Below are 26,025 nucleotides of genomic sequence, written 5' to 3'. Positions count from 1 at the left end.
CAAAACACTCACTTTCCCAGCTTACAAAAACCAGTCATTTTCTAGTCTAACTTTTTCCCATCTCTATCTACACATCCTTTTCTACAACTTACCTCCACCACCAATATAAAGTCTCTAGGAAAGACTTAATTTCTCATCATTATTGGAAAGCAGTAGTGTATATAATCAATGATGTTCATCCCTTTTCCATAATGTCATCAACAGCTCTCTTAATCTTCTTACTAGTTTCTCTACTTCATTTTTTTTTCTAACCTTTAGTGTTTCATTGTCAAAATAATCTCTCTAAGATGTCAGGATCTCACTTTACTATCTAAAGTGGACATCTATGAAATGATGAGAAATGTGGTTCTTCAAGCAAGAATTTAGGTTTCTCAATTTTGCAAGTTCTCTCTCCAACTTTCTCTCTCTTCTCCCCACTGCTAGTCAGGTAAGGCTTCTTCCATTTCCATGGTTTCAGATTGGTTATCGTGGTTATATTTCCCATCCTTTGCATACGAGATACTGCCTTCCTCCATTGTCTTCTTTACAAATCTAACAAGAGTTACCTAAAATACCACTTACTGCAAGAAGCCTCTTTCTTGATTACCTTTTCTGAACTACCATTATGTTTTGGTTCTGCCCCTTTATAATGTAGTCCTTGATCACTCACTGGCCCAGCTTATTTTATGTTTCATGTGTGTTCATCTTATGTCTCCATCTTGTTTGTGAGTTCCTGGGTTCCTGAGAATGAGAACTCTGGATTTTATTATTTAGTAATACTGGGCAGCAACAGAGAGGTTTGGGTATATATGTTAATTGATTTTGGTTCTGCTTTGTAATGGAGAGCAGGTTTGAAAGATCTGCCTTTTAATTGTACAAAGATGTTTGGTCCCTCTCGAAGAGGGTCTTTGAATGACATACCCCTCATTAGATTACATGAGGTCAGAGTGTCAATTTTGTGTCGTTTCCCCAGAGCTTAATACAGTGCCTGTCATATGACAGGTCTCAAAAACATTGATTATTTTAATGAATTGTTTTATACATGGCCACATTACTGATGAGACACATCTTTTGAATCCGCTTCCCCTCCTGTAGGCATGCTCCTACGTTCATTACTAAAAGCAGAGAGGGCTAAAAATAAGAAAGGAAGATACTTTTAAGCAGGGACACTTCTGGGACCCTTTCAATAATATAATGACATAACAATAGATTTGCCCTGCAGCTCAATATTGTCAGTAAACTCTTGAGAAAACATATTAGTGTTATTTACATGATTTATAGCCTCAAGATATTCAAGTAGGCATTTTATTTAGATTTACCAGGGTAGCTATTGCCTACTAAATAAATACAGATATATAAGAAAATATTTAGTAAAGTTTAGCAATAAAATAGCATCTACTCATCTTGTGAGGCACTTATTAATCTGTAACAAAACACTTTATTATAATGACATTTAATTAACATGTAAAAATATATTAAAGAGTAAGTGAAATTATACTTGAAGAAAAGTACCAACTAGAACATATTTTTTCCTGACTATATGGTATAATGATAGCCTACTTGGCATTGTGTCAGTTATTTTTTTCCTTTTTTAGCCACATCCAAGGACACACTTATTAATTTTTAGAGAGAGGGAAAGGGAGAGAGAGAGAGAGAGAGGGAGAGAAACATCAGTGTGAGAGAGAAACATCAATCAGTTGCCTCCTGAATGCACCCCAAGTGGGGACTGAACCCTCAACCTAAGTACATTCCCTGACTGATAATTGAACCTGTGACCTTTTGGTTTATGGGATGACACTCCAACCAACTGAACCACTCCAGCCAGGGCTCTGTCAGTTCTTATTTGATGGGTACTGGCTTTCTGTAAGTGAACGCCAGAATTAAACTAGCAGTGTAAGAAAGAATGCTGCTATATGAAAAACATTGATCATTGTGAGAGAACATGGGTCTTTCCATTATGTGTAAGTCTAGTTTATTCAATCATCTCTCCATTTCCATTGTTATCCCCCCAATTCAAGCATGTTGCCACTGGATGACTATGATTTCCTTTTGTCTGTCTCCTTGTTTCTACTATTGTCCTACTACAATCTATTTTCCATGTGGTATTCACAGATATCTTTCTAAAATGTAAATGAGATTATGTCAATACCTTGCTTAAAATCTTTTATTTACCATTCAAGTCACTAGAATAAAATCTAATTTTCTTACTTTGAAATCTTTTCTTTTTAACCCCTTCTCAATTTCTAATTTCATCTGCTTTTTTTCCAGCTATCTCCCACAACATACACACAAACTCCATTTCAGGTGTGTTGTTTTTGTTTAGATGTCTGGTATGTGACATACCTATTCCTTCCTCAGGGCCTTTGCACATTCCATTTCTTTTTTCTGGAGAGGTCTTTTTGAAGATATTTACATGGCTGCCTTCTTAGATTTCAAGATATATATTACCCTTACCACCCCTCCAGGCCATTTTCTCAGTATCATACACATTTTTGTCCATAGCCTTCACTTTCCCAAATAATCTTAAGATGTATTTACTTGCTTAGTGTCTGTCTATTTCTGCCTTAAGAATGTAAGTCCTGTGAGAATTGAGTCTTGGTCTGTCATAATTCACTGCCATATCAATAGAAGTATATTAAGTGAATGAATGAACCATAAACCCACTGGGCATGTCAGTGTATGGAATTGCATACCTACCTCCACTCTTTCTCATTTCTCCTTGACCTATTTTTTTGATAATAAGGATCAAAGTTATTATCACAACCACAAATAGATGATATAATTGCCTGATTGCTTGTTTGTATTAGCACCTTGCTATAATGAGGACGCTGCTATCGTCATCTTTCCAGATGTTGCAATGTTCTTCCCATATGTGAGGATCAAAATCTATAGCAACAATGCACATTACTTAGCAGCTGCCACCTTTTTTACATGGTAGCAGAGTGGACAGTCTAGAGAAGAGGAAAGTTCAAGGGCTAATGAGTACATATTTGAGAAATAATAAGGCATATATATGAGAATAAGTTTTCTGGTGTGGGAGGTCCCAAGCAGCAGCTCAAGAATCACAAAAGTTTGGGCAAAAAGGAAAAAGAACTCATGGACATGGACAATGGTGTTGTGATTGCTGGGGGCAGGGGAGTGTAAGGGGGATAAATGGTAATGGAAAAATATAACAAAATATAAAATTTTTTAAAAATCAGAAAAAGCTTTTGAGAACTTGGACAGATCTAGGCATTGATACCAACCAAAACAGAATGAGCGAACAAAAGAGCAGTAGACCATTATGATACCAATGAATCACAAAGGCATGAACTAATAGCAAATTGTGCAAGAGCAATTTTAATTGTGCAGAGTATGGATTGAGTATTTTGAATCATTGAGGGTTCTTAAGTAAAGACTTGAATGATATTGGGTTGGCAAAAAATGCGTATGTTTTATTTCCATATAATAAGACACATTTTTCATTTTCACCAGTAACTTTATTGATTTGGATATTTTGAGTATGTCAGCTATCTCCCATATGGTATGACATTGATTGTTCTCAATTAATGTCTCAATTTGGTCACTATCAACTTAAACTTGGAGCATCATCCAGCAAGAAATCTCCATCGTGAAGCTTTGCAAACCACTTTTGACACCTTTGACCAGTCATAGTACCTTCTCCATACACCACATGTCTTTTTGGCATTTCAGTTGCGGTTTTACCTTTCTTGAAATAATAAAGCACAATATGCCGAAAATGTTGTGTATTTTCTTTCATCTTCAATATTAAAATGACGACTACACAAAAATTCACTAATTTTGATTTTTTTTAATGCACACTCATATGACAGCTGTCACAATATAATCTAACAAAATTGTTTTGAGTGAAGTAAAAGACAGCTAAGTGCTACTAGAGCCATCATATGGGGAAAAGAAACAATGAACTTTTTGGCTAACCCAATATTTAACTGACTTGAAACCAATTGATTTTGTTAGGCAGTGAGACACATGTGAATGAAGCTACTGTATTCTAAAGAGTCAAATTCCAAAGAAAGTTCACATGAAATAGTGCCATGCTTATGAGCATAAACCGAGATACTTGAACATTGTCAAATTGTGATGAAATCATTGAGAATGTCATAACAGGAATCCTAAGGAGAAGTATTAACAATTATGCATTTCTAGTTCAGATGAAAATGCTAATACCACTTATGAAGGTAGAGTATAGACATGGCGTTATTATGATTAAGACCTTACAACTGTAGAAGTATAGAGTGGTATATTAATAATATTATAAACCTGTTTAGCATAAAATGCAAGCAATGTAACTAAATTAGTTATACATTCCAGGCTGCATCTGGATTTTCTGTGAGCCTATTACCTTACAAAATTAACAGAAGAATAAACCTTTCATGCTTCTTAGGGTGCTCAGATATTAGCCAGTTTTTGTTTTTCTTGCAGCATTTGTCCCTAGAGAGTGCCAAAATCCTCTAAAGCCCTTTTCACAATGGCAGTATGTTATTTTAAAGTAGTAGTGAAGATTATCTTACTTGGGTGATGATGGCTGTTTCACATGGCTAACAGCCATACTTGCTTCGCAAATAACCTGAAACTATGTTCATTTTTGCCAGCCCTCTTGGAAGATTGTATATAGGGGTTTACAGAAAAATAGCTTGTATAAATTTCAGTAACTCACCTAGTTGTTTCTCTATGTTTCTTAGGAAAGCAAGCAGAGAAGTTAATATTGGAATTGGGGAGTGACTATTAAGATGAGATAAGTAACTCAGTATATGGTGATGATTGCTTTTATTAGAATTTACTAGACTTTATTAAGAGGAGAGAAAACCAGAATGATTCCATAAGAAACTAAAAAAAGAATGGATTCTGAAATGACACAAAGTTGAGGTGGAAGTTGATAGTACATCCACAAGTAGATTTATTATTTTGTAAATGATAAGATAGCCATGTGAATGGGCTTGGACATTTGATCATTTCTCTATTCTTATATATATTGACTATAGAGTTTCCCTCTTGTGCCAAGGGTTGGGTTAGAAGGGTTGGGTTGTATTTGAAGTGCCAGCTGGATGTAAATAATAAATATTAAATAATTAACTATATAATAAGCCAAAATTTTGAAGTTGTTCAGAAATCTATTCTGAATTATGAAACAGTCTATCTTAGAGCATTTAAAAAAATGTAGTCCCATCCTCCTACAAAGGCATATCTGTGGTTCCCTATCATTAGACATGTAAGAATTGGAGGCAAAGAAATGTAGACCTGGAGAAGTCTGGGGCCAGCTTGCTCGCTGCAAGCTCAAGATCAACCATCCCACATAGAAAAAAAAAAAAAGTCTTTCTGTATGTGTTCCAGTGCACATAGTAAGTCAAACTAGTTTAATAAAAATAGGCAAGAAATGGACTTTATTTAATGAAAATATTTAAAAATATTTTAATTACATCATGTGATTTTTTAAATATAACATATGCTTATGATTTTACTTTCTTAGGAAGGTTAGGCATGTCTATTACAATTCTGATTACAACCCTGATTAATTTAATACATCCTTTTTCTCAGAATGATTGTAGAGACAACCCCCAGATCTGATTGCTTTACTACAAATCCTGCATTCCTACTATTTTGGTATGAATTATTTTGAACCGCAGTATATTAAATTTAATTCTTTGTCCTAAGATCAGACAAATCCTCCTGGTAACTGGAGATTACCTGTATAGGCATTAGTCAACAACCATGTGTAAGCATCTCCTACAGATAATATGCTACCACTCCACCATACTTCCTCCTTGCTTCAGAAGACTTCTGTCTCTCTTCATTTGAAATGTAGTCCCCTGATTCAAGAAGATACTCATAATTGTGGTATATCTAATCCCTCCCGTGAGAATATATGGTTCCCATTGGGGGTAGAGGGTGACACCATTTGTCTAACATCATCAATGGAAATAGATGTTCCAGTAGCTGTGGTTTGTGTCTTTCTTTTCTTCTTCAGACATTGGAGAAACACCACCCACCCAAAGAAGATATTACACCTAAGTTTTTGTCTAAGCCAACCCTTCATCACTAAAAGCTCAGAAGAAACCTGCCGGGGATTTTCAAGCCTGTTGGCAGCAGTGGGTGGGGGTGGGTGTTCTTTTCCCTGCAATCTTGGCAGAGAGTTTTGTAATTTGCATCTCTTCTTGGCACTTGAAACTAATTTTCCCACTGATATTGGGAACCACAAAATTTGGGGCTTTTCAGCTCAAGTAACCACTTAACCATTTTCTTTTCCTGTGGCAGAATGGGTTCCAAGTTTTAACCATCTGAGTTACAAATTAGTGGTGAAACATTTTTCGCATATTTGGGGACTGCTTATCAGCCCCAACATAGAACAGCTTGATTTATATAAATATAATGTATAGCATAAAGAAAAATTAACTCCACCAATTTTGATTTTTGACAATTCTGTTTCCGATCCTTCAAATTCTTAAAGAAAAGAACAATAGGTATTTCTTTTTCCTCCTCATAATGTAAAAGAGTGTATATACCTTTTAAATTGATAAAATGCTGTAGATAAATTCTCAGAATATGCTGGGGAAAGAAAGCAGGTATCAGCATAGTAAGGGCCTCCATATGGCTTGTTTTCTGGTGGATCTGAGAAGGATCCCTAAACCTGTTTTTTCCCCAAATATCCTTGGCTAACCATTTATATAAATAAGAGTGGTGGCATAACACATGTGTATATGTATGTGTACATCTGTGTATTTACTTATATGTAATTGGATATTTAGGGAAAGATGTATAAAAAACTGAAAATATTTGTTGCCTCCAAAAAGGAGAAATGGGTTGCCTAAAACAGGGATAGGAAAGATAACTGCAATTTACAGGATTCTGTACCACTTCATATTTGCACCACGTGGATGTCTTAACTATTCAAATAAATAAAATTAAAAATAAAACCAGAAGTCCTTGTCTGGTCTGCTCCCATTTTGTATCCTCAGCGTCAGTACTGAGGGAGATATCTAATAAATAGTTTGAGACTCTCATGTGAGTGACTGACTAATAGAGTTGGCCCCTTATGGTCCCTATCACTTTGTTCAACTCTTGGAGTAGAAGAAGGAATAACAAAAAATGGTAAACTGTCTGTCATTTACTGAGGTGCGGTGTGCAGCCTTAATGTCACCCTGTAAATGACAAGCTTTCTGATACAGATCTTCCTTGCATATGAACATTTCAAGAAGAAAATGCCCATAGAAACTTGGGTAGTATGCATGACTTTCAAACAACAGTCCTTAATACCATTCCTCATGTGTGAGACTGAGTGGGGGTTTCCTGAAGATTGAGGTTGATTTAGGGATCAGGGATCAGCTGCTGAGGCTGGCACTTAGAAAAGACAAACCAAGCATTCACACCCTAGACCACTCAATACCAGCATTGTCTCCAATCCATCTTTCATAAGGGGGCTCCAAGAGGGGGAGGGGATAAGGGAAGAAGAGAAAATAAACGTTTTTAATCCTGTAAGAGAAAGTGTGGGAGAGAAGAAGGAACAAGATGGGAGCATGAAAAGACAGTTGCTAGAAATACTTAGCTTTGAAATCAACTTTTTCTTTTAATCTTAACCTCCACTGTCAAGTTTATTGTTCTACATTTCCTCATACCATCTTTCAGCACAGGTCCCCCTCCAGCCCACGTGCTTTCTTCCCTTCTCTCTTTCATACCTCTCATCTATCAGGCTTTGCCTTCTCTTCTTCCCATCTCCCTTTCCTCCTTTCCTCACCTTTCCCTCTCCTCTCCTGGACTCCCGCTGCTGTTCTTTCACAGCTCGAGTCTTTCTCCTTCTCCCCTTTCTCTTGCACGGTATCTTCAAGCTCCATTCACTCTTCTTAAGGAAATCAGCCAGGCCTCAGATGGAGCTGTTGTCCTGACAACCTAAAGGTGCATCGGCCTTTCATTGAGCCTGGCTGCTGCTGAAGGGGGCAGTTGTGCAAAGCTAGGGGCCACGCCAAAGGGAGGGCGGAGGGGATGACGTGGAGGGGCTGTTGAAATCGGTGGGGGCAGGGGAGGTGCTGAGCAGAGAGAGGGAGGGGACTGGAGAGAGAAACAGGAAAGGGAGGAGGGGGCAGAGAGACTCTGGGCTGCTGCCGCTGCTGTGTGGGTTTTTTTACACTCCCTCGCTGCCCTCCTGCCTGGGAAAGTGGGTTACAGAGCTCAACTCAGACACTGGCAAAGGAGCATCCAGCTACAGACAGACCGGAGAACAGCTCCCTTTTGCAGCCGTCTCTTCATCTTTTTCTAGAGGGTTTTATATTTGTACTCTCTCTCTTTTAAATTTTGTTCCTTTGACTTTTAACGTTCCCCCCACTCCCTTGGGTTTTATGAGTGCTTTGTTAAGTCTTAGAGGGAAAAGAGACTGCGCGAGGGAGAGGGACAGAGAGAGGCAAAGTGGAAAGGACCACAAACTGGCCGAGCCGGTCTGCCTTTGCTGTTGATGAAAGCCCTCTGTTTGTAAAGCCCCCTCGGCTGAGCAGCGAGCACACACACCCTTCCAGAGTACACCGACCCGCACCGCCGCGTGGCCACCATGGTCGGCAGAGTTCAGCCAGATCGGAAACAGTTGCCGCTGGTCCTACTGAGATTGCTCTGCCTTCTTCCCACAGGACTGCCTGTTCGCAGCGTGGATTTTAATCGAGGCACGGACAACATCACCGTGAGGCAGGGGGACACGGCCATCCTCAGGTAGGGCTTTCTGGCAACTTTTCTACTCTGTGTGTATGTGTGTGATCTTTTTAAACTCCAGCTTTTCATGCTGTGTGTGTGTGTGTGTGTGTGTGGGTGTGTGGGTGGGTGTGTGTCTGTCTTTTACTGACTGACAGAGGTATCTGCAAACACATTTCAAGGAAATTCTGGTCCCTGTCAAAGACCAGCAGGGTTGGTTAAATGTTGTTTGATTCTGGGAACCTTGTTTCTCTTACCAGGAAAGCCTAACTTGCCCTCTGCTATTAGTGACTTTTGGATAGTAATCTTGCTTTTGTAATTGCGGATGCTTTGCACTTCAGAGTTTTGTTTGGGGTTCCTTAATTGGGAAAGAAGAGTTGCTGAATTATGGCTCTCAGAGAGTGGTACACACCACTGCATCCTCTGTGGTGTGTGTGTGTGTGTGTGTGTGTGTGTGTGTGTGTGTGTGTGTGTGTGTGTGGAGAGAGAGAGAGAGAGAGAGAGAGAGAGAGAGAGAATGAATAAGTGCTCCAAGGCTCTCCTCTGCCCAAGCAGTAGTCCTATAGAAGACTTGCTGTAAGAATCTTCTAACTGACATGGAGACAATAAATCAATCTTAGAACTTTGGTTGATTACTGAGTCTTTTTTGGAATGCAGATGGAATCAACAAAAGAATGAAGAGCATAACAAGAAGTAAAAAAAGAACTTACCGAAAAAGAACAAGTATTTGCTGATATTTAAGAATAGGAGTGTTAAACACAGAGGCTTAGGGAAGAATTAACCTGGCATAAAATGGATATTTCAGATTGATTACTGACCTCAAAGTCTTATCTCTGTGCAGCTCTGCCAAACTCTTATATAATTTGGGATTGAAATTTGTAAAGGAAGAGTCCCAAGTCCTTGGTAGTTTGACCCCTATAAGGGACAGTGAACTAGAGAAACTCAGATGGAACCTAACCATAATTCTATTTCTAAAAAGCTCCAAGCATTTCCCCCCTGTTTCTCTTCTTTCTAACCCTCCTATACCTACTGCACATACCCCTTGTCTTTTTTTCTAGCTTTCCTTAAATTTCCATTAGAGTCTACCAAAAATTTAAAAAGAAGAAAAAAGAATGAAAAGAAATGTTCTCCTTGGAGAGCCTTTAAAATATCATTTCATCCAAATAAAATGACCCAGTGTCAGTTTGTCTATCTAACTAATATTGCTTGTTGTGGCAATAAAAAAAAAACAAAACAAAACATTATACAATAGAAAGTAAACCTCTAATCTGTGTGCAAGAAGCTGATAGTGCACAAACCCTGGGGCATCAGGGAGCAGTTCTGTAGCAGAGCTGCCTAGAGCAGCAAAGTTTTCTTTCCCTTTCCCAGAAATAAATTTGGTTGGCTGTCACAGTGTCCTGCTTTGGGATCTCTAGCCTTGTTAGAGAGGAGTGTGTGTGTGTGTGTGTGTGTGTGTGTGTGTGTGTGCTATGCATACCATGTTGTGTGTGTATGTATGTTGCTGCAGATTGTAAAAACTAAGAAAATCCTAACGTGTAAGTACTCCTTTCTTCATTTCCTGAGCATTGTATGATTATGAATCCCAAAGATACTACTATCCAAAGCAGATTTTCTCCTCTACCTCTCCAGCCCTGTAAACCTGCATGTATGATTTATCCACATGGAGTAATAAGATTTATAGAGTAATTTATCTATTTGCAGAGGGATTTGGGCATGATGCAATGTTTTTGCAAACACATAAGCATGTTTTCTCCCCTGCTAGCATTCATACTCCCTAACATCATTAACTCTTTACTAATTATGTAGCCTATGAAAATTTATGCTACCCCTAGAAATATTTTTTCACTGATTGTGAGATTGAGTATGGGGGAAGTGAATACCCCAGGTGTCTAAGTTTTTATTTAAATGTCCGTGAACTTTGTAAGGTCTTTCTACGTCAGCAACATCTATACCCTAAGTTATAGCTAGCAAAGATTTAGATAAGCATCTAAATACTAATTCAGAAGAAAAAAGGTATTCTTATACCTTCATACACTATATATGCATAGAAGTCTGTGTCTATAAGAACAGTCTCACTACATAAATATCTATATATAATATAGATGTTGCTTCTTTGTGTCTACAGCTCAAAGAAATGGAGATTTTTAGCAACATACTTCAGTAGACATTACAGTGTGAAATGGGCACAGTGAGGAAAGAGAACATAGAAGCAGTTATTCCCTGGGAAATGGAAGACAGACTAACAGAGCATGCAAAGGAGGCACCTGTGAGAGTCCATTGCTCCCCAGACCTCTCACCTAATGTGCCCTCCTTTTTATTTCCCTTGTCTTGGACAAGGCCTTATTTCTGGGTTGGTGGAGCTCGATCAGAAAAAACTATAGAGAGAGTTCCCTTTGTTTTCTTAGCTGACCTTCTTCTCAATCTCTTTAACTGAATCCAGTAAGCTTTGTGGGTCAGTTTCCTGGTGAAGAATGGTGCTCTTGGATTTTGCTTACAAGTCCAGCCTGGGAAAGGCTTGCTTCTACTTTAATTGTGACATTTTACTGAGTGCATGAGCTTCCAGGGGAGGAGAGGAAGGAGAACTTGATTCATTGGAAGCCACGGTAGATGTTTGGCACTGTGAAAGTGAAGTGGCAAGAGGAAAAAAAATCCTCCCTCTATAAGTCTGTGGCCCTGAATAATCTGAAATAGAATCAGGAGACAAGGGTGGTTTGTAATTCTGGTGGTCCAGTGACAGAAGTTTGGCTGACTGTCCCCAAAACATTTAGCTTTACTGCCTTACTTTAGTGGAAAAAGTGTTTCTTTTGAAAATTGATGCTCATTTTTGTATAATTATGATTTTGTTGTAAATAAGCATCTTGGTAGGAAAACACACACTACTATTGGGGTCTTGTTCTATAATTTCTTTTGGCGGGGGGTAACTGTAGAATGAAGGTGACAAAACTAGATGGAAAGAAAGATACTCTCATGTATATAAATCTAACCCAGTTGTTTCCCAGAGAATATTGTAGAGCTTTATGAAGTCTGTCATGAGAGTATTTGAGAGCTGAAGGAAACCACAATATCATCTTAACCCTTTGAGTGCCAGTGTCGCTGGGAGTGGTGCTGACAAAGTTTCCCAAAAGTGCCAGCGTCGCTCTCACCGACTTTTTTCCCCATGGCTATGAATGTAAATAACAATGGAATAATTTGTATTTTATGTTTTATTCTCTTTTTTTGTACCTCAGGTTATATATTGATATAATTTTTTCTCATGTCGATCCAAATTTCGAATTATGCATGGCACTCAAAGGGTTAAAGAGAAGAATCCAAGTGTGATCCACAGACTAGTGGTGCCAGCAGCAGCACCTGGAGCTATGTCCTAAATCTACTGAACTAGAATTTGTGTTTATATTTGTATGAACAGTGAAGTATGTGACACACTTATTCACAGGATTTTATTTGTGGGGAACTCTCAGGTGTTTCCTCTGAACAAAGCCCATCTACGTCACTGCCACTCCCTAAGAGCGTAGGAGTTCATCAATGACTGGTTGAGTTTTTGGCACTGATCTTTCCAGCCCTCTGTCTTTGCACACAGGCCCCCACAGAGATTCACCTCCTGCTCAATCTTGGCAGGTTGAAACCATGTAGCTCTCTTAATAAGTCAAGGGAAAGTAGAAATAGATAATGTTGTAACGTTCCAATCCAACTTTTAAAATTCAATTTTTAACAGTCCCACTGAGTATATTTTCAGTATCACAGCATATGTCTCTAGAAGTAATTATAAAATACATGGTCTCAATGTATGTTCATAAGCTAACTTTGTAAAAATTATGAATATGTGTACATCTGGATATATAGCATAAATATATATATGATAAGATGGAGAAACTGTACATTATTGTGACTTTAAGTATTTTAAATTTGAGGTATTGAAATTTTATTTATTTTACAATTCTGACGATGTTAGTGGAATATCGTAATACTTTTTATGATGATAACATTTTTCCCACTTATTGTACCTGTTAGACATTTAGTATCTAAGTTTAAGAAAGTTAAATTCTTAAGCTTTCAAAAATTTAGGTCTTTTTTTCCCCCAGAGTGTTTCTAAATTAAGGGACAAAAGGAGAATCAATACAAAAGATGTGATTAATTGATTGTAAGATATAAAAATTGCATGCAAATTTCAAGGAAAATTGGTTTCCCTTTTATAAGGCATCTGCAAAGCTTACATTCACTAAGAAAGTGTCAGCATGCAAAGAAACTCCTGATACAATATGTGGTTTTCTACCACTTACAACTCACTGTTTGGAAGCAAACTTTGTGGTCATGAGTCTATAGGGAGAGCTTGTAACTTTTAAGTTTTCTTTTTCCTGTAACTGAATCACTAAAGGTAATCAAAATTTATTGGTTATTACTGTTACTTAAAAACCATTCATTATCCATAAAATCTTTTATTAAATATATTTGGTACATAATCGGGTATAGCCTACTCTTGTGTATTGTCTAGGAGTATGGCTTATTAATACATATTTTTAAAGGATGTTTACATCCCTGTGAATTATATCATCTGTTGTCATTTATGGCCTGAGGAACACAGCAGGCAAGTCTCATGTGACAAATGCAATTGTAATAACTTATGTTTCTTTAAGTATGAAACACCTAAGTATGATCACACACACTTATATACACATACACTCCCCACATATTAAGGTGATTTTTCTGTTCTATGTAATTTGACTTTGAATGAATTATTTGTAGAATTGTGGTGCAAACAACCAAAAGTGACTCATTCATCCACAAAATCAGTTGGTGAGGTTCAAACATTTGTGTTTTTGAGGCTGGTTTCACATAATAGCAAATTCAGGCAAAAACAAACAAACAAACAAAACCCCATGATTAGTGCATTTTGCTTTGGTCTCTGAGAGCTCCACATACAAATGTCTGTGACTCACATGACAGAATGTTGCCCAGATGTGTACTCACCGCTGAAATGTGTATTTGTCCACTGTTGCTGTCCCTACCTGAGCCTTAAGAGCCCTTCCCTTCAGGGCACTACTTAGGGCTTACAGCCATTTGCCCTATTATTATCTGAATGTCCTGCCTGTTAATTTGTAAGATTCAGAAGATGTGGGCTCTAATTTTGGATCTATCCTTGCACGCAACATGACTTTGAGCAAATCTCTTAAATGTTTTGAACTTTAGTTTCATTTATAAAATGCTGAAACTATCCATTTTAGTTACTCTATGAGATTGTTCAAGGAAGCTCATAAGAGGTAAAGTAGGAAAGTTTGCTGAATTGTAAACTGCTTCATAAGCATAAAGTATTAGTGGTTTTCCAATCATATGCAGCCAGTTGTTCAGACTTTAGGCACATCTTTCTTTCTTTTTTTTAAATCAGTGTTTCTCAATCTTGAAGGTGTATCAGAATAACATGGAGTGCTCGTTAAAACAAGGTTTCCTGGTCCCTACTTTCAGTAGGTCTCTGGTAGGGTCTGAGATTTGCATTTCTAAGTAGTTCTCAGATGATGCTGATGCTGCAGGACTGGGCCACACGTTGAGAACCTCTGACTCCTGTTACTACAAGTGTGTTCTGCAGATGGGCATCTTAAGTATCGTATAGTAGCTTATTAAACTCCAAAATCTTGAGGTCTATCCAAGACCTAATAAATCAATCTACATTTAACAGGATCCTCAAATGAATCATAAGCACATTAAAGTTGGAGAAATACTGCTTTAGATAATTTACAACCATGGCTGTACATTACAATCAAACAGGGACCTTAAAAATACTGACACCACATATTCTGTACTCTCAGAAAATTTGAATTTAATTAGTTTAAGGTAGGGCCTGGGCATAGGTACTTTTTAGTGATTCTGTTATGTACTTATTGTTGAAAACCACTGCTTTACTGGTTGAGGACTCTTTAAAAACATTTCACGGGCAGCATTGAATAACTAAGCAGTAAAAACTTGGAGTCATGTTCTATGGTTTGGTAAATATGTCAGCAGCAAAGATGTAAAAATTCAGCTAGTAGAGAGAAAAGAGATTGTCATAGATTCATTTCTTTACCATATGATCTAACTACAATATCATGGAAAATGGAGTGACTTTATTGTAATATGATCCAATTTACATAGTATCTATTGAAATAACATTAGGCTTGATTTTTTTTAAGTTGATTGTCCTGTGTTCTGTCTTTCATTTATATTGGACAAGACACAAAACAGTGCTAGTTTGTAATGCTGTCTCTAAGACAGAAAAGAGGTATTGAGGTAAGAAAAATGTCTTCAGTGTAAACTTATACAAACAGGTTTAATTGTGTGCATTTCTATTTTCATGTACACAAATATATTATTTATATAATAGTTATATATTTATAGACTTCATTTCATCTTTTACATCGTGATCAGTCTTTAGCTGAAACTTATAGACAAGTATTTGCATCATAACTAAAGACGTCCATCTATGATACTGTACATTCAAAATGTTGAACAAATACACAGAAGACTAAGATCTAAATAGCTTTAAATAATTTTATCTATTAAATGAAGATAACTGACAATTACTTGGCCTACTATGCAAGCTATTTTTTTGATCATATGAGATACTATGTGTGCAAGTGTTTTGTAAACTGTGAAATGGTATAAAATTTAAGCTCTTAATGAGATTATTATCATTATATTCACAGTAGGAAATAACTTTTAGAAAATTAGAAAATTTAATAAAATTAGCTTTCAATTTTTATGTCTATGGTCAAGGTTGAGCATTCTCTCTATGATGTTTCTATCGTTTTATTTCAAGTTCTTCAAAGTCACATGTATCTTAGGATATTGCTGAGTTTTTTTTTAAATCAGGAATACAGGGAAAGTGAACACTTTTTTTTTTGTAGTTATCTGTAATCAAAATATAATTTCAGTTAATGAGTGATTAACCTTCACACACAAAAAAACTGTACTTTAGATTTTATTAATTACTCTAAGATAAACTTGTAGAAACTTAGAGTAAGGAAAGACCTGGGATATTAGCCAGTCCACCATTTCATTTTAAAGTGATGTGACTGAGAAGAGAAAAATGTAATTGATTGTCCAAAGATTTGAGTGAACATTTGAGAACTAGAATTTATATCTCCTAATTATCATTCAGAACTCTGAAATGATTTTCTGGTTTCGATGTTATCCCGTGATATGCTGTTTTTAACCCAGAACAATGCTAAAAAATGTCTTTCTCTCTCCTTTTTCTTAGTCTCCCCTCCCTTTTTCTTACCTCTTCCCATCATTCCCCTCCTATCCTCTTGCCTTCTCTCCCCTCTCTTTTCTCTCCTCTGCTTTCTCCTCTACCCTCCTTTTCTTGACTCTCATCTCTCCTCCTCTCCCCTCTTCTCCTTCTCCTCTCTTATGTCTCTCATTCCTGAAAATAAAAGCTGCACTTACTTGTGGAGGACCATCTAGCTGCTGCAAGTCAAGAAGTAATTTTGTACAAAGTACTTCACTTTTCCCATATCCACTACCTGTATTAACCAAGTGGGTTTTTCTTTTCTTCACTTGCAGCCTCCATGTTGTCATATTCTCAGAGGCATTTTTGTATTTGGCTGAACCTATGCAACATTTTTTTAAAATTTATTTTCTTTTTGCTTCTGGTATTCTGCCTATTACTCAGATTTTTAAAAATCTGAATTCTAAGCTTTCCTCCTACCCCTCCAGTCCTTCCGTTTGGTTACTAAACCTTACCACCTCCTTATTGTTACTTAAGACCCTCTGCCTGGTTCAGTCTATCACTCGTTCTCAGAGACCCTGATCGGGACAGCTGCAGTGAGGCTGCCGTTCAGGTCTCTGCTTTCAGTGGCAGATGATCTTTTTCACAATCTCAAGGGTTACTCTATGCCTTGTAGTCATTGTAGATTGTAGTTAAAATTCTTTGAGGTACATAGAATTTTTTTCTAATTTGTACAGAATTTACTTTGGGCTAACAATTGTCTGGTGGTGTTAAACTGGGAGGAACTAAACTGAGATCCGGACCAGTCTCCTGGGATGGTGGAGGCATTGCGTGATGAAGCCCTCGGCAGATACTTGGGGGGAGGGGGAGGTTCTGATGTGGCATGCAGAGAAGGTCTCATGATGCTTTATTAGCAGGTGAGCAGTGAAGCCAAGGGAGGCCCAATGTGTTACACCAAGAAGAGGGCAGAACACCGTAAAGGAAATAATAGGTCAGCAACTCTCAGCCCCACAGGGAGGTTTGCCAGATCATAGGAGAGACTCAGTCATAAGGATGAGACTCAGAGAAGGAACAGAATCCTTTGGATAAGGGCTGGCTTAAGCAGGGAAGGGCCTTCAGGAATAAGGGACATATCCCAAATATATTTTTAAATTGGTAACTTGGTCAAGAATAAAATTAAGCTCTGCATCAAAATTGTTGTAACCAAGGGGTGACATGGATATGAATCTCAGAGGACTGAACTTCATTCACCTTTTAAAACTCTTGTTATGTAACTTCAGGATCATAAAACCTGGTCCAGCTAGGTGGGGGGAAATGGGGACAAAGATCCAAAAGAAGCAAGAATTTGCACTACCTGCCTCTCTCTGTTTAGGTAATTTCACTGAATTACATCTTTAGTCTACTTATAACATCCAAAGCTCTATATAGTTAGCAAAACCATGAATCTATCTCAGGCCTGTTGTTTTCCAATATCAGTCTAGAAACGGGGCCAGATCTTTTAAAGGCTTATCATCATCTGCAACATAAAGTCAAAGCTCCTTGTATTGTCTGACTCTTCATCACCTTCTACCTCATGGCGTTCACTAATTCAGAACCATTTACAGTTTCTGCTCATGAACATGTGAATGTGTGTACACAACAGTGCTGGTTCTTACCTTTGTTTGTGATGCTTACTCTATCTAGAGGCTCCTTTCCTCTCTCTCAACTGCCCCCTGCCCACCATACTTCTTTGCTAGGTTACCTCCTTGCTATTTGAGGCACAAGACTAGTTCTGGTGCTGTCTCACCCATAATGTTTTTTCTAATTCTCACAGACTGGGCTAAGTACTGTATTTATTATTGCTGATAGTCTTTTTGCATATTTCCCCCCTAGGTTTATTAAGATATAACCGACTAACAAAATTTAATAAACTTTAGGTGTACATAGTCTGTTCAGAAGGTGATGATTATATATGTGTGTGTGTGTGTGTATACACACACACACACACACACATATATATATATATATATATATATATATATATGTATATAGTCTTTTCAGAAGGTATCCAGCCATGTAATATGAAAAATAGATATTTATTGAAGAAGATATAAGATACAAGAAACATTGTATGTAGGACAGTGATGCCTTAGTCCCCATTCAGAGTAGGCATCTTGGGACCTCACACAGTTTTCCCAGTCGCCATCAGCCGCATCATTGTATTTTCCTGAATCTTATTGATGGTCTGAAATCTCTTCCCTTTCAAAGATAATTCTAGTTTTGGGAAAGGTTAGAAGTCACAAAGTGCCAAATCTGGGCTGTAGAGGGGCTGAGTCACCTGGGTGATTTGGTCTTTCACCAGAAAACTTCATGAGATGTGATACATAAGTAGGCGCGTTGTTGTGATGGAACTGCCAATCACCAGTTGCCCATTCCTGTAGCCTTCTGAATTATCCAAATAGTTTCTGTGGAAGAATGTTCAAGCTTAAGGCAAACTTTGATGCAGATTAGTTGCTCTACTCAGTCATTTTGAATGCAACAGCCATATGTTGCACATGTTCACTCAATAACATCTGCCACCCCCACCGACTAGCACAGTGAAATTGTCATTGTTCACGCATTCGCATTTCAGTCCACTCTCTTTGTCTGCCAGGTTACATCCATGTGGCGCATACCATTCTCGTTGTATTAACAATGGCTGGACTTTTTCTGGACGGACCTCATGTAGTGAAAAGATTGCTATGATCAAGTTAATTAACAGATTCATCACCTCAGATACCTACATTTTTTTGTGTGGTGAGAACACCCAACATTCACTTCCCTAGCAAACTTCAAGTGTACAACACAGCATTGTTAATTATAATCACAATGCTGTACATTATATCTCCAGGATTATTCATTTTATAACTGAAAGTTTGTATGCTTTAACCAACATCTTCCCATTTTCACCATCCTTCAGACCCTGGCAACCACCATCCTACTCACTGTTTCTATGACTTTGACTTTTTTTAGCTTCCCCATATAAGTGAAATCATGTAGTATCTATCTTTCTCTTCTTAGCTTGTTTTTTCTTACTATAATGCCTCCTATGTTTATCCACATTGTTGCAAATGACAGTATTTCCTTATTATTATTTTTGATTTTGAGAATGTTTATTTTTTAACCTTTTTATTGTTTATTTTATTGCAGTTGCCCCAATATTTTTCCCCTTTGCCCCTCTCCACTCAGCCCATCCCTCTTTCCCTTGGTCAATCCTAAGTCTGTTGTCTATGTCCATGGATTATTCATACACGTTCTTTTCCTTATTTTTATAGCTGAGTAATATTCCATTTTGTGTTTCTGTGCAGATAGATAGATACATAGATAGATAAAAATAGAGCTCAAATTTCTTTAACCATTTATCAGTGAATAGTTGAGTTGTTTTCATATCTTGATGGTTATGAATAATGCTACAATGAACAGGAAGTGCAGCTATCTTTGTGATACTGATTTTGTTTCCCTTGAAGTGGGAGTGCTGAATCATATCCATACCTCAATTTAGCATTTCCTGCACTTTAAAAAATGAATATCCACTCTTGTCTTGCCTTAAATATATCATCACCTCTTCAAAGGCAACTGGCTCATGTACTTTACCTTTTCATCCCAGAATTTAGCTTAGTACCTATAGGTGCTCAGATAAATATTTCCTCATTGAATTGAACAGAGAGTGTTAGTCATACTGTAAATCAAGCAGACCAGAAACTGGCTTATAAAAGAAGAGACAAATTGGAAGGAGACAGGGATGAAGCAAATTATGTTAGTGGTGAAATCAGCCACCACTGGGGTCATGGTGGATGTGTGGTTGGAAAGGGGGAAAGTTGTAAAATCATAGATGGATTCTTTTCTGACCACTGCTGGCAGAGGGGATTTGGCTAGACCTACTTTCAACATTTTCATTTCAGCTACTCCTCAAGCACAGATTTCTAGAGAATGAGAAAAGGAAATGAGAGAATTTTAGGGGGATCCAAAAGTTTTAGCTCAGGTGCCCAGACAAAATGTGCTTCATTCTCTCATAGATTAGCTTGTAGCAAAACTAGGAGTTACTCGGTGAACTGAAGTGAGGCTCATCCAGCTTCTGTGAAGAGCTCTGTATGCCAAGTAGGTGTAAGAGAAGGAAAACACCTCTCAGGAGCTGCAGAGGCTTCCTCCCTCTAGTGGTGGCTGTGAGACTTTCAGGGACTAAGTTAGGGATTTGGGAATTCCGCAGTGTCAGGATTAACAGATACATTCACTTAATCTGTTCTACTTTCTTGTGAAATAAGGTGAGGTGCAGCAGATTACTCTCATTCATTTGACTCAAAACAATTATTTGTACTGACCACTGATGCTTATGTGGATTTTTCAGTATAGAGCTCATGACCCACTCCAAGAGAAATTCAAACTTGAATGTACAATGGACTTCGTAAAAAATCCCAAATTCCCTCTGTATGTCTTACCATAATTCACAAGGCATTATTTATATGAGGTCAGAGGAAAATCCCATAACTGAGGAAAACTTCAACCCAACTTTTCATACAATCATGCATTACTACTTATTGTAGTAATTGTAATTTTTTGATGATTTATTTCTATATAGAATTTCCGTTTTGAAGTTATCTACAGTTAACAATATCCTCTGTAATGTTGTACTTTAGTCATGCTACTATTTTCTACACTGTTAGGACAAAAGATAAACATGAAAGTGTTGCAGTTTAACACTAAGTCATACATACCCTACATGTGAAATGTCTATATGTGAAAGCATTGAGAAAATTAATTGGTTTCCCAATTTCTAGCACATCTACATCAAGCCTATTTATTTTATGGTGTTTGAGTCACATGGTTGCCAAATTGTAACTGACCTTCATCTTGAGATAATCAAAGATTGCTGTAATCTTATACATGTTCATAATGTAATTGTATGAGCATATCTTAAAATCAATATTGTATATCGCTGAATCATTAACTTAGCAGGTGAATATACTTTTGACTCTTATGACTTCTATTCTATCATTTTAGACTCTAATATGATTAACTAATATCTAATATCATCGTCATAATAAGGAACTTCCCAAAGTTTCTATGATACCACTAGATTAGATCAGCATCTAGATTGAATGCCAAGGAGTGTAGGCATTGGTTCCACCAAAATTATTAACTGTATAAAGCTGGGAATTACTGTCCACTGTTTTAACTCCAAGGTGGATATCATTCTTATGTTGGTCTGATGAAGTTACATGCTTTTGCCTGTGGTTGAATACATCAAAAGAAATGCATGATGTTATCAGTGGGGTGATGATATGCTCTAATTAAAAAATATAAACTCCTATATTGACTTAAAAGGGTCATGGTATAAGAAACTTAAAAATATTTTTGCATTGATGCCTTGAACCTTGTATAACAATAAAACAAGACTCAAAATCCAGTTCTTAACAAAATAAGATTATATGTTTATATAGAATTTGCTATGATATGTAAACAATTTATGTCACGAATATACTTAATTTATATTATGTGGATATGTTGAACGTAAGGTTTAATTTAAATTTCTTCTGCACATATTTATAATTATATATTAAAGTCTTCTGGACTTTGTTCCTGGCAGCCCGTAGAGCTTGAAGTGTACTGGGAGTGGGCGTGGCCTTGTAAGCCAGTAGGGCTTTCCTCTTAGCCTCGATCACGGGTTCCATTTCTTCCCAGTGAGCCTCGTACCAGTCAGCGTTCTTCCGCTCTTTCTTCCCGTAAGCAATAATGGCGGAGTTGTATATGGCGTCGCGGAGACGTGGCCAATTGGATTCGATAATGTCATCTGCCGCCATTCCCTCGCCGAGTGCATCTTCCATCCTGTTGATGAATTGCTGGGTCTTAACTGGGTTGCTGGCACAACTGGTGTTGATGCGTGGGCGACCCTTCATCTTGGAGTGGTGCAACCTCTTTGGCATTATGCGCACCTTGCTTACCACGAGGGCATGGTCCGTGTCGCAGTCTGCACTGTGGTAGCTGCGGGTGAGGAGGGTGCTGCCAATATCCGTTCTTCTGGTGATGACGAGGTCAAGCTGGTGCCAGTGGCGGGAGCGGGGGTGCCTCCATGACACCTGGTGGATCTCTTTGCACTTGAAGAATGTGTTTGTCACGCACAGGCCGTGGTGACAGAAAAGCTCAAGCAGTCGCTGACCATTCTCATTGATCTTTCCTCTCCCAAAGTTTCTGAGGCAGGTGGGCCAGGCCATGTGGTCGGCTCCTACTCTTGCGTTGAAGTCTCCAAGGAGATAAAGAGCGTTACTTCTGGGGATCTTGGATAATGCTTCGTCCAGTGCATGGTAGAACTGTTCTTTCTCTTCGGTGGTGGCGCAGAGGGTTGGGGCATACGCGCTAAGAATGCTGACTGGGCCGAAAGTTGTTGACAATCGGAGGGTAAGTAATCTCTCTGTGCCTCCTGTGGGTGGCTCTATGGAGTTAACAAGCGTGTTCTTCACAGCGAACCCAACACCGTGCTGTCTTGGTTGGTCCGGAGACTTCCCTTGCCAGTAGAAGGTGTAGTTGGTTTCTCTGACAGTTCCGTTGTCGGCCAACCGGGTCTCCTGTAGAGCCGCAATGTCGATGTTTAGTCGTGCCAGTTCCCTGTCGATGACGGCGGTTTTCCTGGCACCATTGATCCACGGAAGGTCTGCAGTAAGTCCGGGACACATGGTCCTGATGTTCCAGCTAGCGAGGCGAAGAGCTGGAGGCTTCTTTCTTGTTGTTTGCTTGGAATTGCCTGGTGCGAGTGTTTTGTGGCCCACTTTTCAAGAGACGCCTCTCTGATCCCCACACATCCAGTGGGGCAGGTGAGCCATGGCGAGACGGCACCTAATTGGCTGGGGGCTGCCCAGCTTGAGGCGGGCGGTAGCTGTCCACTGAGGTGCGATGACCTCTCCCACCATCAGAGGAGACCCCTGGCGCTCATTTCCTTCGCCAATCGGATGAGCTTATAACCGGTAACTGTCTCCTCCCGTGTTAAGTCGACATCTTGCGATGATGCTGGAGTGTCCTCTCCAGTGAAGCTACAAAGCCTGGGCAGGGTGATATGGAGGGCCAGCTGTTGCCCATGCAGCAGACCCCCCCTCTCTTCGCAGCTGAAGGATCCAAGGGGAAAGACAGAGTCAATACAGCTTGGCTTCAGGTGCGCCGCAGGAGTTGCCGGTGTTGACTACAACGTCAAACCGCCTTAGGGACTCCGGCTCCGGATTTTCTGTCGGGGTTTACTCCCTTAGCCTTTCCCCTGAGGAGGTATGCTGCAAGGCAGCGGAGGTTTGGAGTCAGAGTTTCCCTTCTCCTTAGCCTTTCCCCTGAAGAGGTATGCCGCAAGGCAGCGGAGGTTTTTTGGAGTCAGAGTTTTCCTTCTCTGATGTGCCCTGACTGGAAGATCGAACCAGCGACACTTAGCTCGCAGGCCGACGCTCAATCCACTGAGCCAAACCAGCCAGGTTTGGCTAAACCTGTGCAGAAGCATCCAGGAAGCCGCTGATATAGGCAACGCACGAGGAATGTATGAGGGTATCAAGAAGGCAACAGGCCCAATCTCCTCCAAGATCGCCCCCCTTAAGTCCAAGACAGGTGAGGTCATCACTGACCAGGAACAGCAAATGCGGCGGTGGACCGAGCACTACCTCGAGCTGTACGCAACGAAGAACACTGTAACAGACACTGCTCTTAACGCCTTCCCAGACCTACCAGTCATGGAGGAGCTAGACACCCCACCTACTGCGGCAGAGCTCGGCAAAGCCATCGACCGCCTCGCTTGCGGGAAAGCACCAGGAAGCGACGGAATCCCTCCAGAAATCCTAAAGAGCGGGAAACCAGTCCTGCTACAGCCGCTCCACCATCTACTCTGTCTCTGCTGGAAGGAGGGTTACATCCCCCAGGATATGAGAGACGCCAACATTATCACCATGTACAAGAACAAAGGAGACCGCAGCGACTGCAACAACTACCGGGGCATCTCTCTCCTCAGCGTTGTCGGCAAAGTATTCCCCCGGGTTGCTCTTGCCTGCCTGCAGACCCTTGCTTCCCGCGTCTACCCAGAGTCCCAGTGTGGCTTCAGAGCTGGCCGATCAACAGTGGACATGATCTTCTCCCTACGCCAGCTGCAGGAGAAGTGTCACGAGCAGCATAAACCACTCTACCTCGCCTTTATTGACCTCACGAAGGCGTTTGATCTGGTCAGTCGAAGCGGACTCTTCAGCTTGCTACGGAAGATTGGCTGCTTGCTGTGGTCATGTCCTTTCACGACAACATGCACAGCACGGTGTCCTACAACGGCGCAACCTCTGAGGCCTTCCCAGTCAGCAGCGGAGTAAAGCAGGGCTGCGTCCTCGCGCCTACGCTGTTCGGAGTCTTCTTCTCCATGCTCCTCCAATACGCCTTTAAGGACTGCAGCGAGGGTGTCTTCATTCACACCAGATCCGATGGCAAGCTCTACAACCTGGCCCGTCTACGAGCCAAGACCAAAGTCAAAGAGGTGCTCATCCGTGAGATGCTCTTCGCCGACGACACAGCCTTGACATCACACTCCGAAGAGGGACTCCAGCAGCTAGTCACTTGCCTTTCCCACGCATGCAAGGAGTTCGGACTAGCCATCAGCCTGACGAAGACGAATGTTATGGCTCAAGGCACGGGGACTCCCCCATGCATCACCATCGACGGATACACCCTGGAGGTTGTCAACGACTTCACTTACCTCGGGTCCATCATCTCGAGCTCTCTGTCAGTCGACTTGGAGGTCAATCGGAGAATCACCAGGGCAGCCACAGTTATGGCCAAACTGAACCGGTGAGTGTGGAACAATTCCAGCCTCACTGAGAAAACCAGACTGCACATCTACCAAGCCTGCGTACTCAGCACTCTCCTCTATGGCAGCGAGACGTGGACCACCTACGCAAGGCACGAAAGGAAACTCAACAGCTTCCACATGAGGTGCCTGCGACGCGTCCTGCATGTCGCCTGGCAGGATAAGGTCCCCAACACCGAGGTGCTGAAGCGAGCCAACATGAGCAGTTTGCATGCAGTTCTTAGCGAGAGACGCCTCAGGTGGCTCGGCCATGTCAAAAGAATGGATGCAGGCCGTATCCCCAAAGACCTCCTCTACGGCGAGCTAGCAGAAGGCAAGAGGATGACAGGGCGCCCAAAACTGCGGTTCAAAGACATCTGCAAAAAGGACATGACACAATGCTCCATCAATCTCAACACATGGGAAGTTCAAGCAGACGACCGCCTAGCCTGGAGGCTCGCGGTCAGGCAAGGTACGTCACGCGCAGAGGCTGTGTGCAACGAGGAGGCGGTTCAGAAAAGATCGAGGCGGAAGCAGCGTCAACAGCAGCAACAACGGCCATCTGCCTTCACCTGTACCAAGTGCGGCAGGGATTGTCACTCCCGAGTCAGACTGCACAGCCATTCTCGGCGGTGCAGATAGACTCTCAAGAAGCTACGCCATCGTCTCTCGAGACGGACGGCTGCCGATGCTGATATATTAAAGTGAAAGCATATATATGCTTTTTATTTTTTTAATATTTTATTTATTTTTTAGAGGTGGAGGGGGAAGGGAGAGGGAAAGAGAAGGAGAGAAACATTGACGTGTAAGAGAAACATGCATTGGCTGCCTCACACACCCCCAGTCGGGGAGCTGGCCCACAACCCAGGCATGTACCCTGATTGGAAATTTGGTTTGTGGGCTGGCTCTCAACCCACTGAGCCACAATAGCCAAGGCTATGTGCTTTTTATGTGTACATAAAAATTACATACATAAAACACGAGTGATAATATAATTGTGAACTTAGGTCACAGCATACTTTATGAGAACCTAATTAATTTGAGGTACCAATAATGGATACGTTTATTGCAGAAAACCAAATTTTCTTGGTAATCAAGGATGTGAACTGTTACAACATATAAGAAGTGTCATACAATGGCTTTCTTAATTTGTTTTGATTAATGTTTCATTTAATCATTATGCAAGTGTTAAAATAATTTTGTAAGAAAGTTCAGACAATATTTCTTACTTCTACATTTTGGCTGTCATATAGCCCCTAAAGAGCAAAATAAAATCTTATAACTTTTTTTCTATTTGTATTTTAGAATAGATGCTAATTCTATCTTAGCTAAATCAGAAATAACTTTTTAAATAAAA

At 39.9% G+C, this 26,025-nt stretch overlaps 1 protein-coding gene and 1 non-coding gene across 4 annotated transcripts in view; both read left to right on the top strand.

Annotated features, from left to right (window-relative positions):
• Positions 1 to 5,166: 5,166 nt before the first annotated feature.
• Positions 5,167 to 5,297, top strand: LOC150021579 (small nucleolar RNA SNORA38). The gene has a single exon (XR_016513709.1). It is a non-coding gene; the product is annotated as a small nucleolar RNA SNORA38 (small nucleolar RNA).
• Positions 5,298 to 8,137: 2,840 nt separating this feature from the next.
• The window catches only part of LSAMP (limbic system associated membrane protein), a 679,473-nt gene continuing 661,585 nt past the window's right edge, over positions 8,138 to 26,025 (top strand). For all 3 annotated transcript variants that reach the window (XM_090276849.1, XM_090276839.1, XM_090276855.1), the window contains exon 1: positions 8,138 to 8,688. In XM_090276849.1, coding sequence (XP_090132975.1) covers positions 8,534 to 8,688 — 155 coding nt within the window. In that variant the 5' untranslated portion in view covers positions 8,138 to 8,533. The remainder of the gene's footprint in view (positions 8,689 to 26,025) is intronic.

Source organism: Furipterus horrens, unplaced genomic scaffold, assembly GCF_987537825.1.
Source record: "Furipterus horrens unplaced genomic scaffold, mFurHor1.1.pri manual_scaffold_1, whole genome shotgun sequence".
In the NCBI taxonomy this organism is placed as follows: domain Eukaryota; kingdom Metazoa; phylum Chordata; class Mammalia; order Chiroptera; family Furipteridae; genus Furipterus; species Furipterus horrens.
The sequence above is the reverse complement of the archived record's forward strand: the minus strand, read 5'-3'. Positions and strand labels throughout refer to the sequence as shown.